We start from the raw sequence: 17,375 nt of genomic DNA on the forward strand, positions 1-17,375 counted from the left end.
AGATAATGGGGATTTTAAAGGTTCCTTACATATCTATAGAGATGATGAGGATCCTAAGGGTTACCTACATATCTTTAAAGATTATAGGGATTTAAAGGGTTCCGGAAGTATCTACAGATATGATGGGGATCTTTAAGGTTTCCCTACAAATCTATAGAGATGATAAGGATCTTCAGAGTATCTTCAGCCCAGGTAACTGATGTTTGTTGAGAAGACCTTGCCCAAGATTGATGTTATACTTCCCCCCAAAGGTGTACAGTAGGGTGGAAGTCAGGGCTGTGTTAGACACTTGAGTTCCTCCAACCCAAACTCATCAAACTATGTCTTTGGCTGCAAAGGGCACAGTCATGCTGTAACAGAGATGATGGGAATCTTAAGGGTTGAGAGATATTGGGGATCTTAAAAGCTCCATACAAATCTACAGAGCTGATGGGGATCTCAAGGGTTCCCCTAAGGTAATAGGGATACAGAGATGAATGCATTTTGCAAGCCTTTAAAAGCCACACAGCATCTCCTCTGATTTTAGAGAGCCATCTTTGTTCAGGCATCATCCAGAATGACCATCTACATCCTTGCTTGAAATGTAAGCTTAATGACGAGATAATCATATAAATCCCTGTGCTGTGTAATGCTTGGTTTGGATTACAAATGTCGGAAACTGATCAGCTTCCTGTGGTTTATAACATAGATTACATTTAGCAGTCTAATCAATGGATGAGAAAGGACTGGGGTTAAGCTATCTCCTATCCGCAGCAAACTGATGACATCTCAGCCTGGGTAAAGTCACAGGACTGAAGCTCGAAGGAGCTTAATTAAGCTTGATGGAGGCTAAAAAAAAAAAATGTTTTTGTATAATGGGACATGTCAGGAAATTAATAATACAGACATGTAAAGCTACCAAGTGTTCCTTTTTTTATAGAAAGCATTTGCTTGACAGTTAGACCTTTGCGTGAGGTGCACAATTAGTAATACCTGCGAGCTGTAATAAATGGCATTTCATAAATGTACTGCTACGTATGAATGAATCACGGCGGAAAAATGGCCACATTCCATCTGAAGGAGGAAGTGTGCCGCAGAGTTATTATATGGCTAGAATATGTCATGAGATATGTATGATGTATGTAACATCTTAGATTGTAAGCTCTTCAGGACAGGATCCTCTCCTCCTGTTAATATGTCTGTCATTTACAACCCCTATTCAATGTACAGCACTACATAATATGTTGGCGCTATATAAATATACAGTTCATTATTAATAAACACAATGAACTCCAAAACACCAAAAAATAACGTTTAATCCAAAGAGTAGGAGTCTTGCTCCACCATATAAGACTGTACTTTGTTAACATGTGTTGCATCTATAAGAAACATGCTCTTGCTCAATAACTAATCCAATTTGTTGTGTTTTGTAAGATATATTGTACATGATCCTATCCTGTCCTGAAATTGCTTTGATTTCACTGCACAGCTTTGTGCATTAGAAGCTGCAACAAATCAGAGCCCGCCTCATTTCCTGGGCTGGAGGACATCCAGCATTATCTAACCCAGGCTGACTGTCCCCGACTCACCCCCATCATTTACTGGATTTCATTTCTTTCAATCATGAAGGCTCTACATTGCATGCAAGCATTATTGCAGCTTCCTGTTTTTTCCTGCACAAACACCTAGCAATGATGTCACCAGGTTCTAAAATTAGGAATAAGGAAACAGAAACTTTATTTAATAATGTCATCAACATGTTAATGAGAGGGGAATGAGGAACTACAGAAGATAAAATATCAGAAGAAACTTCAGCTTTATATAGGAAAAAGTTTATGGACATCAGAACTTCATAATCATGTTTGTGAGTTTGGAATAGGAGGTTTATTGAGCATCCTATTCCAAACATATAGACAAGAATATGAAGTTGGATTTGTCTCAACTAGCGGCATCCTGGAAAAGCTTTCCATAAGATTTGATCAGGAAATGTGTTTTTGATGGGAACGTGTACAGGTAGTCCCCGGGTTATATACGAGATAGGGAATGTAGGTTTGTTCTTAAGTTGAATTTGTATGTAAGTCGGAACAGATACATTATTTTAATCTATGCAATTAGGACAGATGTTTGTCTCAACATAATATTAGGCAGTATGGTGTCAGTTACTGTATAAAATCCTCACTGTGAGTTAATCACAAAAAAAACTTTATGGAGCCTAGACACTCATTAACTTCTGGAGCAAGCTGTGCTTTGAGATGCAAAAATAAATAGCTGCAGAGTTTGTCTTGGTGATTAAAGAGTTACAAGAGGCTGCAGAAAGAGCTCAGTCATTAAGATCACCCACAACGTCATCTGTGTTTAGCAAAAGATTTCTTCTGCAATTCATGCAAACCACCCCCTCCCACCGGTCAAGCCTCCGTCCTGCACACGAGCCTGCAGGGAAGCCCCGTTCCTATCTAGGAGACGTCCATATGTCAGATGTCCTTAACCTGGGGACTACCTGTACTGATTTAGGCAAAACGATGTTGGTTGATCCTGGATGAGAAGCTCTTGGTCACAATCCACGCCCCAACTTACCCCAAAGCTGTTCAATAGGGTTCAGGTCATGAAGAACACCCAAGTTCCTCCAAACCAAACCATGACTTTATGGAGCTTGCTTCCTACTCAAGGGTCCAGTCATGCCAGAACATAACAAGAACCCCCAAATGGTCTAAAATGTCTTTGTATGTTGTAGTATTTACAGAACCCTTCAGCTTGATGTAACGTGCTGGTTCTATAACGTGTAGATATATCTCTGTTCTATTTTTGGAGATATTGTGACATTGTCTGGAGTCCCCCGCTTAGTCCTCCCCTTCCCTTGCACATAATTTGCTGACCTAGTTTTGGCCAATGTGCAGGTGAACATTCTTTTAACTGTTCAGTTTGAACTTCATGTGTACTATGTCCCTATACATGAAACTCCTGATGAAGCAGACTTATTAACTGCGAAACGTGTCGAGTTATTAAGACAATATTTGTCATCTTTTGTTATTGGAATATCACTTGTTATTTAGTGTCCAATTATTTTTATACGTATCTAATAACAAAAAATATGCGTTTTTAGCAGTTATTGTTAATATTTTATGATCTAACAGAATCTAACTGGTTATTAAGGTTTTGAAGTTACGCTAACAGAGGCTGTTGATCCAGGGAACATCCGATTGCCCCATGAGATCAGGGAGGATATTTTTTACTCTGTTGGAGAAATAGTACCAGGCTTTAAATGTTTTTTTGCCTTCCTCTGGATCAACTTTGTATATATGGTTCTCTCTGGGTTCTGGTTGTATTATGTTTCCCTAGCTTTTGAACTTGATGGACAGCTTAACCTTCATGCAGTGAAAATCCCAATTTGGTGTTTTTTTTCTGCTGAACTCTTCACTAGAAACTCCTGAACACAATATTTGGAGAGGTGACCACATGTTTTTAGCCTCATTGGTAGGTGATGATCAAAGAACTAAGTGAAGACTTCTATCCTACAAAAGTTCTGTGATTGGGTGAAGGCCAATGTGAGCTTTATCCAGTTTTTGGTTTTGGTTGCACATCTCCTCTACGCTCTTGCATTACCCATGTCACCAGTTCTGATAATTTCATTTTTCACCTCCCGCCTCTCCAGAAATGAAACAGCTTTACTGTGAGAATTGTTTTGTTGCAGCCCTGCTTAGTGCAAACAATTACAGCTCCCTATAAGACATGGGCGGACACAGAGAGGTGTTGACGGCACACACCCAGAGTGTGGGAATCACAATACTTCATGTGTATAAAGCTTAATCATCGACCCGTGTGTCTTATATCTAAGAGTTATTTTGCTGAATGAAAAACATTAGGATGTAAAAGGAGAGGCGAGGTAAAAGCACCATCATAGTAAAAAAGAAAATAATAATAATAATGAGTATTTTGCTCCTCCTTATGTCTCGCTGACTCAATCCAGGACTGACTCTCATCAGTTCTATATAGCATAAATCTCAAATAACTGGAAGCACAAAGTGAAGAGGGATGAAGGGAAAAGGATGTGATGTAATCTGGTGTTATACAGTGGCTCCAAATTAGTTTTTTATAAAGTGTTCTTTTTTAGAGTAGGGCAGGTTTAGATTTTTTTAAGGTTACATTGGATAGATTTACCCCTCTATGGCTCTAGTTGGCCAGCAATGAGACGGAAAATTAAAGGAAATCCAAAAATGTAGTGTTCTCCCCAGCCTCTTTTAGCTGGGCGCACCACCCAGCACTTTTCAGCAACTATACAAGGGGCTGCCACCCGCCTGCAATTTCTTCCCATCTGGCTTAAAAAAAATTCTGAGTTAAACACTGAAATGCTTAAGTTTTTAGCAAAGCAAGAAGTACAAGAAGATCCTCAATTGAAGCAAAAAGATCCTCTCTTGGGGACAAATATTTAAAGGGTTTCTTCTCATTTCCTGTAGAAGTGGTACAGAAGAGCAAAAACAAACCTCTATTAGACTTCCTAAAGTTTCTAGGCTGCTTTAAAAACAGTGGGGTCACTCCAGCAAACATTCTTTTTGCAACCATTGAAGGAACTACCTGGCCAATCACAGCTCTCTGACATCATCACATATATGCAGGACCAGCAGTCCTGCATTGTATGGGAGGACAGCTAGGAACCACCCACATTCTGGAGAGGTAGGACAGCGGAAGAGAGCGGCAGATTCCAGGGCCAAACAAATCATAAACCCATGCAGTGCCCAGGGACCTCACCACAAGGGTATAATGCACTTTTAGGGACACCAGGGACTGTAGGACAGTAACTAAGGAGAGCTCAGATTCACAGGGTATAAACAGTTACAACAACCACATCCAATAGATTTATCATAATAGCATTCCTTGGGGTAAAACAGTTGTCCTCAGCTTTGGCCGAGGCCCCCCAACAGCAAATACTTTGGACTCCATCAGGCAAGGGCACAATGCAATACATTCTACCATGCTGTCTGTCTCTGTGACCACAAAGGAAAATGGGGGAAAATGCCACAGTAATCCCTTTGAATAAATTTTATTTGCCTTGCAGTACTTTTTCCTGCCACTAGATGCCCTCAGTCTGATGGTCAGTATTACTTAACCTACTACCTCTGAGCCAAAGTCATCTTGGACTTGACCTCAGCATTTGATTGGACAGCGAAAGGAGAGGCAGCACAGCTTATCTCTGATCTCTCCTCCAATGAGCATAATTATTGTCAGCACATAAACTGATAGGGTCTTTATGATGACTTTCTTGTTACATGTCCATTTCTGCAGCACAGGAACTGTATGAGACTGATACCAGGTCAAACTCAGAAACTTACAGACTGGTCTTTCTGCAGCTTCCCCAACAATGATCACTAACAACAAGATCTTCCTCTTTCTCAAGTCAAATCAGCGAAAAAAAACCCCAATATACAAAATCACCATAAAAAGAGGAATCTAATATGAAAAAGGGAAATCTAGGGGCGCAGCAACCTAAATAAAGCTGAACATGAATACAGCTAAATAAATATGGGAGCATGGGAGGTATTTTGGCATGGCACAGCAGAAGTAGTGCTGGGGAGGTAAGTATAAATAAGTTGGGGGGGGGGGCTAATACAAATATTGTCACTTCCTTGCAGAGAATCTGCCACTTTGCCCTTGTAGGACCAACTGATTGGCTTCATTGTTAAAGCACACATCCCTTTACCTCAATACTCAGCTCACCCCCTTTGTCTGCTGAAGTATGCATGGTACATGTGGGTTTGGAAGAGCAGATCCCCTACTTACCAGAATGCAACACTCAATTGCCAGATTGGATTGGAGAAGGTCACCAATTCTTTGTAAGCCATGGCACAGAACACCGGGGTTCCGGCACAGAAGAACCAGGACTCCAACCAAAGATCTGAGTGGTGGGAATGCATGACCAGTGTCTATGAGTCTGCATCACTATCATCGGCCATGAGGGTGACCGCCTCCACCAAAATTTTACATTAGCTGCCCCCTCATTAGTAGAAAAACCCAATCGTGACAACGACCTCTCCAATCCTTTTATTAAGAGGAGCTATAGAAGGCAAAGTGGTGCCAGCTGAGTTTTTGATGTGTGAAAAAGACATTAAGTTGTTGAACCTATTCAAAATATAATTGTTAGGTTTAGTGGAAATGACTTCCTACTGAAAGGAGGTAAATGGATTGGTAATAGGCATATAGGCTGCATTCTGAATAATGGTAGGTAATGCCCCCAGCGTTGGCACATTCAGTAACACCCGCAGGGATGGCAGCTTTTGCAACAAATATTTGTTACTGTAACACTGTAATACAAAGAATGCGGTGATCACAGTGCCAGACAATCCACAGGCAATGTTCAACACCCCCTTTGTCCTTCTTTGCCCCTTTGGCATATGCGCAGTTGGGACACCGTTGGAGTAATACCGACACACTACTAAAGCAGGGTATAAATATGACATGGGCAAATGAAAGATTTTTTATATACGTCAAAGGGTGATGGATAGGACCAAAGGGAGGACATCAAACTCTGGTTTATGGTGCTATTATCTGATTTTACAATCCCCAACTCTTAACCAATGGGAAGGCTCACTTAATGGGCACTGAATTTCTGGGCAAAATTAAGAAAAACATATGCAGTACATCACTTCTATAACTTCACATCTCCACATGGTTTATCTCATTGAAAATGCTGCAAGTACATATAAATACCCTGTGACCTCTTAGTAATCTGTTGTCTTTCTGTAATAACCTGACAACTCTGTCTTTCCTGCTTGGAAATCCCAAGTGATGTTGTCAGCATTGCCCGAGTCGTCTTCTGATAGGGGTTGCTGTTTGGTAGTCTACCAAAGGAGGACAAGGCTTGGAATTGGCAACTTGGGACTTTAAGAAGGAAGGGCTGTCTAGCTAACTACTGGAAGTTTAGAGCACAATATCTCCCCCCTTCGCCATTCACTGGCACCAAACTAAATTGGTGTAAAGAAGTGGGTGAGGACACGTGCACAAAAAGGTGGCAATGTAGCCAATGACTTTCTTTGGATGCATGATCCACCCAATGGTAACCTTTCCTAAGCAAAACACAAGGGCTGCCACTCTTTCCACTTCCTTTTGGATGCCAGTGGTGGTTGGCTCAGGAAAGGTTCCCCTTTAAAAATGGCGGCTCATACCCACCTATCATATTACCTTTTAGCACCAGAGGTTCTTTTCCTTCTCTTTTCAGTAAAAATAATAATAACAGTTCACCCTTCCCCATTCAGTGGCACCAAACTAATTTGGAATAAATAATTGTGTGGGGACACGTGCACAAAAAGGTGGTAATGTAGCCAATGACCTTCTTTCCATCCAAGGTCCACCCAATGTAAACCTTTCCTAAGAAAAACACGGCTGCCATTCTTTCCACATCCTTTTGGATGCCAGTAGTGGTTGCCTCAGGAAAGGTCCCCTTTAAAAATGGCGGCTCATAACCAGTTATCATATTACCTTTTAGCACCAGAGGTTCCTTTCCTTCTCTTTTCAGTGACTCTAAAACCGTATGGAGCGGCTGGGAGGGTATAACCCGACTTGGTTCATTGGTATTGTCATCGTAAACGATGATCTCTTTAGAAAATATCCTCTTGAACGAGTCCTTGCCTTCCCTGCATGATATTAAATCCAACACCGTGATTTTGCCCTGCTGTAGCCTTCTCCTGCTGATTTTGTCGGAGCAATTAATATGAACAGCCCCCTGTATATGGCTTTTATTGTACTCCATGAAAGGTCGGCAGTCAATGATGACGGGGCCCTGGTTGGGCAGGTGAGTTTTGCTGCATTTTACTATCTTCTTGGCCAAGTCATTGGGATAGATGATCTTGACATTGGTAAACTGTTTGGTAGAGCTAGACACCGGGCTGCTAACTCCACCAGATGGACTTAGGCTGGCGCTGTTCTCATTATTGTTGACCATTTGGTTGGACGAGGAAGCGGTGGAGGGTCCAGCGACGCTGCTGGTAAGAGTGGTGCTGCTGACGGCCTGGCTCTGAGTGTCCTTGTCATACGATGCCACACTGCAACAACTGGCACTGCTACATCCGCAACCCAAAGAACGTGCAGAGCCGTTGGAAGATGGCATATACGTCAGATTGGCCGCGTTTAAGGAGACAACACTTGCGCTGAGTAAGGATTTGCAGCTGCCACTAACTGTGGCGCAATCAAGGAAGGAAGAGTCTATGCAGAGGTTGAGTTCTTGAGGTCTCACGGGTCTGGATAATGCCACAATAACCCTATCGTCTAAGGGCGATGGAGGCATGAGTAACCCCAGAGGAGTGCCAAGTCAAGTAGAATGGTTGGTCATAAGCTGGAAAACATAGAAATATGTTATAATTTTTCATTTATAGAACACCAACACGATTTGCAGCATTTCACAGAAAAAAATCCACATCAGTCTCCTCCCATGAGGAACTTTGCATATAAAGTCCTTGCCCCTGAGCACTGAGAACTTACCATCTACAGACATTTACATAATCTATATACATATTCCAATAACTAAGAAATATATAGCGTATGTCAGAGAAAAGAAATCCAAAAATCTGTCCAATGCATGCACATTTCCGTATGTTTTATCCCTTTATATTTGCTGTAAGTACAGAAAATACTTCTTCTGTAAATTCAGTGACAACATAATTCCTTTGCAGTCCTGAAATTCCAAGCAGTTGTCACACCACATCCACACATTGATTCCCAGTTCAGCATTTTTGTGTTCTAACTGCCATCCAGACATAGGGCCTGATTTATGAAAGCTCTCCAAGGCTGGAGATGATACACTTTTATCAGTGAAGATGGGTGATGCAGCAAACCTGGAATGGATCTGGTCCAGGATTGAAAACATTTGCTAACAAATAGCAAACTACTTTTAAGAAATCTATTTCAGGTTTGCTGGATCACCCAGATTCCCAGATAAAAGTGTATCCTCTTCAACCTTGGAGAGCTTTATTAAATCAGGCCCTTTGTGTATAAGGGGCATTTGGGGGATGTGGTTCTGGGGGCATGTTGTACCAATAAGAAATAACCTCCCTGCAGATAATGTCAATGAGAGTGATAAAAGTTGTTGTTTGTTACAGGAACCAGGTACAAGAGGAGGATTTGGAGGTAAAATGCCTGGAACATAGTTTAAAATCTAATCACAGATACAAAAGCACTCCTTGATAAATGTATTCATATCTCTATTTCTGCCAGCAAAAGCCAAGCAGCAAAGCATGAATACATTTTCTGGACAAAAAAAATAAATCATGAACATGATTACACCTAAAAGGCAGAAACTTACCTAATTATTCATTTTCTTCAACTAATAAAGAGAACCTGTTGTGCTAGCAATCAGAAAGCTGTTTTTTTTCTTTTAGAAGTTACAGGTTTAGCAGCTGTCACCCAATCCCGCCTGCGCTACCTGGTGAGTCACTGACCCACAACAAGCACTCAGGTCGGCAGGTCAGACTTTTCTCAGACGTCATTGCCATTCTCATCCAGAAGACAGAGATGACGGCCAATCAAAATAATATCTGTTTATGTGTAGAAGACCAAAGGCATTCCCAAGCCAGACTTTCAAATTACTAACAGGATCTAGAAGTTTATTAAACAGCTTGTAAAGGCGTAAGGAAGCAAAACTCATCCTTAGTAATTGGTTGGTTTATTAGATAATTGTAATGTATAAAGAATATATCAAAAGTGGACAAAAGCTAAAAATGGCAAAGCAATAAAAGTAAACAAAGCAACAATAAGTAATAACAAAAACTAAAAATAATTGTGCGTTATCTAAGTGACTAAGGATAGGGATTATAGTTAGAAGTGTTGTATAACATTAGAAATAAATAAATACAGGGAATAAATATTTAACTTAGTGCCACATATAAATGTTTTGTAAAATGATATAAATATATTTTTCTTTAGTGCTAGATGTGAAATGTTTTACAGATTTATATGGAATATTATATGTATATATATATTTAAATAATGATACATAGTATACATATATATATATACATATGATAGATAAATAGATAGATAGATAGATAGATAGATAGATAGATAGATAGATAGATAGATAGATATTGCATATAAACAACAAACGTTCTATCTGATATATATATATATATATATTTATATATATATATATATTGACATTTGTATACTATATATCTTTCTTTAAATACAAGATGTATAAATATCTAATAAATATCTATACCTATGTATATAGATATATATTATTCCTTGCCAAATGCGAATTTATTAATATATATTAATATATTGGAATTTTTATCTACAGTATTATGTATCTTTTTTTTCTATGCAAGATGTAAAAAGTTTTATACATTTTTCTGTCTTTATATTATTCCTCATTTTTCAGTGCTGAATCTGAAACCTTTTCCAAAATCAAAACTTTTCTCCCACCCTCCCATGTCGGAGTTGGCCCCCTCCTAGTTTATTTAACTCCACCGAGACTTTTTTTGTAACGTTGAACGCGAGCGAGCGAGCGGGGAGATAACTAATGACTCTGGTTTTTTATGGTAAGGATATACAGCTGCTAAAAATATCATCAGCGGACGTGCTCTACAGACCCTGTCATGCCAGCTGGAATAAAACGACCCTTAACAGACCTCCATCTTCGCATCAGCAACATACTTACCTACAGATCAGCGGCCAGGGTTGAGGTGTCTGCTAGGGGGTCTGCAGCATAAAAAAATGATGAAAAATATCAGCATGCAGGCCAATTTTTTGGCGAGATAATTGACCAAGGCATCCAAGCCGGTGATTTTGTTCGTGGAAAGTTAAGATATGCAGACAACAAGCAAACCTGACCTTCCCTTAAGTCTCTGGGTGCATGTTAAAATTACTTTAATGGCTTAATGTGCGTTGCAAATGGTACTCATGTGACCCACAAGGGCGCTTTTATTAACGCATCCATGTGATCCCTCCGGCCAGGCGGCAGTTAACTTCCAGCATATCCCTGTCAAAAGTAAGCCTGAAAATATCCGCATTCATGCAGCAGGAGCAGTCTGGAGGGTCCTGATCACAATATTGCAGCTGCCATATATCTTAATATATATAAAAATAAAATAATAATAAATGATTATAATAAATCACCGGTAGAGCCCAACCTTTGGGTGAATTCTGTCAATGCAACGCAGACGGTCCAGTCTAGGAGGTTAATGGCAAGAAATGCAAGATACTATTAATCTCACTCCCACTGCAGCAGACATAGAAAACAGCAGCATGCTGCCCAAAGCATCAGCACACCCCTTAGAAGTCAGATCACAAGAACAGGAGAATGCTATAGGTAAAAGGGAAAGGTATAGGCATTGTCTGTGGCAGTTCCAGCTGTGCTGGGAGTACAAGTCTTATTCTACACTGCTGGGACTTGTAGTTCTCCAACAGCTGGAAGAGCCACAGGCTTGCAAAAGGCAATCAGCATTAAAAATAATATCCCCCCTTTTTCTGCATTGACTTACAGTTGTGAGAGCTTCCTCCAGCCCTTGGCTTTTCTCCTGCCTCTATTGATTTATCTCTCCAGCTTCCATTCACTCGGTTCCATTGATGTGCAGCTGCAACACAGTTACTTTCTTTTTTGCTCAGAGTAATGAAAAGATTCGGAGTGGGCGTGGCCGCGGTAGATGACTGACGCTCGACTTAGAACACAGCGGGGCGTGGCTGAAGGGAGGGGGCGGGCGGCTTGTTCCCAGCGGGGTTGGATTGGCTGGGGGGCGGCAGGGAGGGGCGTGGTCGTGAGGCTGTTCGGGGCAGCGCAAGGAGCTGAGAGCCCTGGGTTCTCTAGGACGGAGGGGCTGATGTCATTGGCAGCCAATCAGAGACGTCATTCGCTCGCTGAGCCAGACTGAGCCGGAGAGAGGCAGCTGCTGTGTATTTACCTGGGAGGATGGAGGGTGACATGTGCTGGGTGTGTGATGGGAGATCCCAGGCTGCATGTATACCGAGCAATGACTGGAGCGATGAATGATTGGTGAATGTGTGGCTGTGTGTGTATTGATGAATGGATGTTACTAGTTATATACAAAGCAAATGTTTGGTATAATGCTGCAATAAATGGGAAATCTAAGGCTGGATATTTGTAGAACAATCAGCCAAAGGGCAATTATTGAGCAATCTAAGGCTGGCCATATATAGAGCAATAAATAATTGGCCCAATGCTGACCATACGAGGGGCAATTAATGAGCAATCAAAGATTGGCCATATACTGATCAATAAATGATTGAAGAATCTGCAAATTATCAGGCTAGGCAACCCATAACTTATGAATAATACAGGGCTTACCCCCTTTGGTGTATTTTTATCTTAATCAATAAATGATTGGTCCAATGCTGGCTATACAACGGGCAAATAATGAGCAATTGAAGGCTGGCCATATACTGATCAATAAATGATTGTCCCAATGCTGGCCATACAAGGGGCAATCAATAAGCAATCGAAGGCTGCCCATATATAGAGCAATAAATGATTGGTCCAATGTTGCCCATGAAAGGGGCAATAAATGAAAAATCTTAGGCTGGCCATAAATGGAGCAATAAAAGATTGGTCCAATGCTGACTATACAAGGGCAATTAATGAGCAATCTAAGGCTGGCTATTTACTTACCAATAAATGATTGGTCCAATACTGGCCATACAAAAGACAATGAGCCATCGAAGGGTGGCCATATTTAGGGCAATTAATGATTGGTCTAATGCTGCATATGAAAGGGGCAATTAATGAGCAATGTAAGGGTTGGCCATATACTGATCAATATATAATTGGCCCAATGTTGACCATGCAAGGGGCAATTAATGAGCAATCTAAAGCTGGCCATAAATGGAGCAATAAATATTTGGCCCAATGTTGGCCCTAAAAGGGGCAATTAATATGCAATCTAAGGCTGGCCATAAATAGAACAATAAATAATTGGCCCAGTTCTGCCTATACAAGGGGCAATTAATGAGCAATCTAAGGCTTACCATATATAGAGCAATAAATGATTGGTCTAATGCTGGCTACACAAGGGACAATAAATAAGCAATCTAAGGCTTGCCATAAATGGAGCAATACATAATTGTCCCTATGCTAGCCATACAAGGGGCAATAAATGAGCAATCTAAGGTTGGCAATCTATAAAACAATAAATGATCAATCAAGGGCTGGCCATGTACAGATCGATAAGTTAGTCCAATGCTGGCCATACAAGGGGCAATAAATGGGCAATTTAAGGATGAGCATATATAGAACAATCAATGATCAAAGGCTGGGTAAATACAGATCAATAAATTATTAGTCCGATGCTGGCCATGCAAGGGGCCATAAGTGTTTAATCAAAGACTGCAACCAATGAGCTATCTAAGGCTGACCAAACAATGAGCCATAAATGAGCAATCTAAGGCTTGCCATATACTGGGCAATAAATGGTTTATCCATTGGTGGCCATACAAGGGTATGATATATGACAATAGATGTTAATGACTGGCCATACATAGATCAACCAATGGGCTATCTAAGGCTGACCACGCACTGATCAAAAAATAATCAGTCTAAGTATGACTGGTTATATGATAATAAATGAGTATACAACGGGCAATAAAAGAGCAATCTATTGCTGGCTACATACTGGGCAATAAATGATTGGTCCAATGGTAGCCATATAATGAGCAATAAATGAGCAATCAAAGACTGTCCATATATAGAGCAACCAGTGAGCAACCTAAGACTGATCATTTACTGGGTAATAAATGGCTGATCCAATGTTGGCCATACAAGGAGCAATAAAAGAGCAATCTAGATTGGTCATATACAGAACAATAAACTACCAATCTAAGGATAGGCCCTACAGGACAATGAAATGCCGATTGGGGCCTTGGAGAAGGTGGGAGCCATATGCATTTTTGCTGTTTGCCCTATGCAAAGTGCCCAATTCAAGACATGCTGGATCACAGCACCACTTTCAATGAGCAGAAGGTCCATGCCATGTCCTGCCATGTTTTTTTTTCTCAGCAAAAGATCCTTGTTTAAGTATATTGAGGAAAGTGGTGGAGATGAGTGCAGTTCCTGGTGGATCTTATCTCGGGTCGGAAACAAATCAATGGTGGTCAGTTTTCTAACCTATTTGAGTGTCAATATCAAAAACATGGTCTTTGTATGGAAGATTTTAAGGTAGGACAATTTGGGTAATTGTCCAGGGGCCTTCACCTATTCCAGGACCCCATTTGAAAATTACAGGGGTCCATGGAGCTGAAATGCTTTACATTTTGGCCCCCCCACCATATTTTCCCAGGACCCCATTTTATCTGTACCGTCATTGGGTCTTTGCCCATTATAGGTGTTGCCTGAGCTCTGACTATTCTTAGAATGGCAATCCTCGGGCTAAAGATCTGAATTACATGAGGAATCCATATAGTTCCTGTGTAGGAGGGAGAGAGGAAGTAATTGTATTGTCATTTACAAATATCGATCCATCCTCTTCTCTAGTATTATGTTTCCATTCACCACTCATCGTTACAGATCTGTTGCTCATTTCATCCTTCTCGTTACAGAGGTTATTTTTAGATTGCTTAAAGGGAACTTGTACTGGCTTCAATGCCCAAGTGAAGTGAGGTCCTCACGTTGGGTTGGACAAACCTGTGTGACCCTAAAGTTGGAGAAACCCATCTGAGAAGCTACAATGACACATGCTAGTCTGGAGACAAGTGAAGAATTTTACTATACCATGTTGCCACCCAAAGGACCCAAAACCCCCTAATATGCAAATCAGTAGCTAGTCCACATATCCAGCAATCCATTGGTCCTTCAACTTGATGGGTGAAAAGAGATGGGACGAGTGTAGAGGAAGGCACCCTGTGGAAGGGATGGTAGAAGAGGTAGACAGAGGGCACGCTGCAGGAGGCAGTGGTAGAAGAGGGGGGCACACTGCGGAGGCAGTGGTAGAGGAAGGGGCACGCTGCGGGGGAAGTGGTAGAGGAGGGGGCGCACTGCGGAAGCAGTGGTAGAGGAAGGGGCACCCTGCGGAGGCAGTGGTAGAAGAGGGGGCATGCTGCGGAGCCAGTGGTAGAAGGAGGGGCCACTCTGTGAAGGGATGGTAGAGGAGAGGGCACTCTGTGACTTGCAGGAGGTAGGAGGTTTCACCTGGTTCCAGAAATCAGATCAAAAACCTAAGCACTTGAGAAGACCTAAAATCCCCAATTGCAGAAGGAGACATCAAGAGCTGGCCCGTCTTCTCCAGCAATATATTGGTCCTTCATTGAGTTCGGTGGCCTTCGCAACCAACAATGAAGGTAGGAGGTGCCTCCTGGTTCCAAAAACTCAGATGTGCTTATTAGTTCCCCCTTTGTTTTTTAAGGTTAGGCACTTGAGAAACCTAAAATCCCAGGAGCCCTTAACACAAATACAGCCTAATACAAGGACAGCAAATCTATTCTACAGAAAGAGAAATCAAGAGCTAACCTACCATCTACAGCAATATTTTGGTCCTTCATTGTGTTGGATTTGCTCAGGGACCAACAGATAATTTCTGGAGATATGAGGTGTCTCCTGGTCCTAGAATTGAGATGTGCCTATTAGATGCCCCCTTGTGTTTGGAAATTCTAGACTCCTAAGAAGACCTAAAAACCTCAGGAGCCCTTAATACAAGGAAAACTTAATGAGCATATCTCTTTAACAGAAAGGGAAATCAAGAACTGGCTCACCATGTCTTGTAATTTATTGGACCTTAATTTTGACAGGTGGTCTCAGTGGCCATCAAAGAGTTGCAGAAGGTGTCTCCTAGTCCTAAAAATGAGCTTTCCTTTTTTAAAATCCTAGGCACTTGAGAAGACCAGAAAACTCCAGGAGCCCTCAACACAAGGGTGACCTAATATGAATTTCACTTCTACAGAAAGAGAAATCAAGAGCTGACCTGCCACCTCCTGAAATTTATGGGGCCTTAATTTTGATGGGTGGCATCCATGACCAACAGGAACTGCAAAAGGTAGGAGCTGCCTCTTGGTCCTCCAAATGAGATGAGCTTGTTAGATACCCCATTCTTTTAACATCCATAGGCACTTGGGAAGACCCAAAAACCCCAGGAGCCCTCAACACAAGGTCGACCTAATAAGCAAATCTATTCCACAGAAAGAGAAATCAAGAGCTGGTCTACCATCTCCAGCAACTTATTGGTCCTTGAATGTGATGGGTGTCCTTGGTGACCAGCAGGGAATTTCAGGAGGTAGAAGGTGCCTGCCAGTCATAAAATTTGAAAAATTGCATGCATTGGATGCCCCCTTTTTGAAATCCTCTGGACTTGGAAGACCAGTCAAGGTCATTGTTGGAAGCTTATGCTTACATTTACTTTTCAAGTTTAACTTTTCGTGACTACTCGTGTTATTCGTACAATCCGGCCTGACCACATATGTAAAGTATTAGGAAGCTCAAAATTATGAATGTCAAATGTCATGCTTGGCCAAATGTTTTTTATTTTTGTTTCCTTCTGAAATAGTTGCTCGGGTTTTTTGAACTTGCTTCACTTGTTATTCCTCTGAGTAAACACTTTGACATAAAGAATGCTGATGAAAAAATACAAGAGTTATTTCTGTTCTGTTTCTGTTACCTAAACACACTGGCTGGGGCAATCTTTGGTCTTTCGTTGAATTTTTTCAAAATGATAACAGAAAAGCAGCACCCAGAGCAGGAAGGGTTCAGGTGAGCCTATATCCAGTGTAAAGGCCCCAGAAATTCCTACGTAAATTTCCATGTTCTGAGAATATTCTTGCCAAGGTTTTATGGCCAATTGGGGCTCCGGAGAAAGTGGGAGCCTTGTGCAATTGCTCAATCTGAAATTTTTACCCTAAATCGAACCCTGCAAGTGGTGCAGGATCTAAGCACGGCCATGAAGGAATGCATGGAGAGTCTGTGGTCAGTCATGTCCTTCCTCAGCAAGAGATCACTCGCATATTTTCAAAACACTAACAGAGTAACAGCACCCATAGCAGGAACATCTGGTGCATTGAGCAAATTAAAGTTGAATGTACCCAGAGTAGAAGCCCCAGTAACGCCTACCTAAATTTCCATGTTCTAAGATTATTCTTCCTCTTGCCAAGATTATATTGCCTTCTTCTGCTTTCAAAAAGCATGTTGGGGACTGGTCATGGATGAAAATATTAAGACTTTTCAGTTTATAAAAGGTTAAAAAATTTCTGCAAATTTTGCCAATTTTGCAAATAGAATTGGTGTCAATGGGAAAGGCTATGCATGGCCTTCATGACTCAGGAACAGAAAGTCCATGATCAGCCATGTTCTACCTCAACAGGGGATCACTCAAATATTTTTGAAATGGTAATATTATAGCGACATCCAGAGCAGGAAAATCTGGTGCCTGGAGCAAATGAAATTGGGGAGTACCCAGAGTAGAGACCCCAGAAACTCCTAC

General features: G+C 41.3%; 1 protein-coding gene across 1 annotated transcript in view; it reads right to left on the reverse strand.

The window, feature by feature from the left end:
- DUSP10 (dual specificity phosphatase 10) overlaps positions 1 to 11,560 on the reverse strand; it is a 48,173-nt gene extending 36,613 nt beyond the window's left edge. Inside the window, exons 1-2 of the mRNA XM_072409891.1 lie at positions 11,445 to 11,560; positions 7,447 to 8,299 (exon numbers count right to left, since the gene is read on the reverse strand). Of these exons, the coding sequence (XP_072265992.1) occupies positions 7,447 to 8,251 (805 nt within the window). The 5' untranslated portion in view covers positions 8,252 to 8,299; positions 11,445 to 11,560. The remainder of the gene's footprint in view (positions 1 to 7,446; positions 8,300 to 11,444) is intronic.
- Between the last annotated feature and the right edge of the window lie 5,815 nt (positions 11,561 to 17,375).

Source organism: Pyxicephalus adspersus, chromosome 4, assembly GCF_032062135.1.
Source record: "Pyxicephalus adspersus chromosome 4, UCB_Pads_2.0, whole genome shotgun sequence".
Taxonomy (NCBI): domain Eukaryota; kingdom Metazoa; phylum Chordata; class Amphibia; order Anura; family Pyxicephalidae; genus Pyxicephalus; species Pyxicephalus adspersus.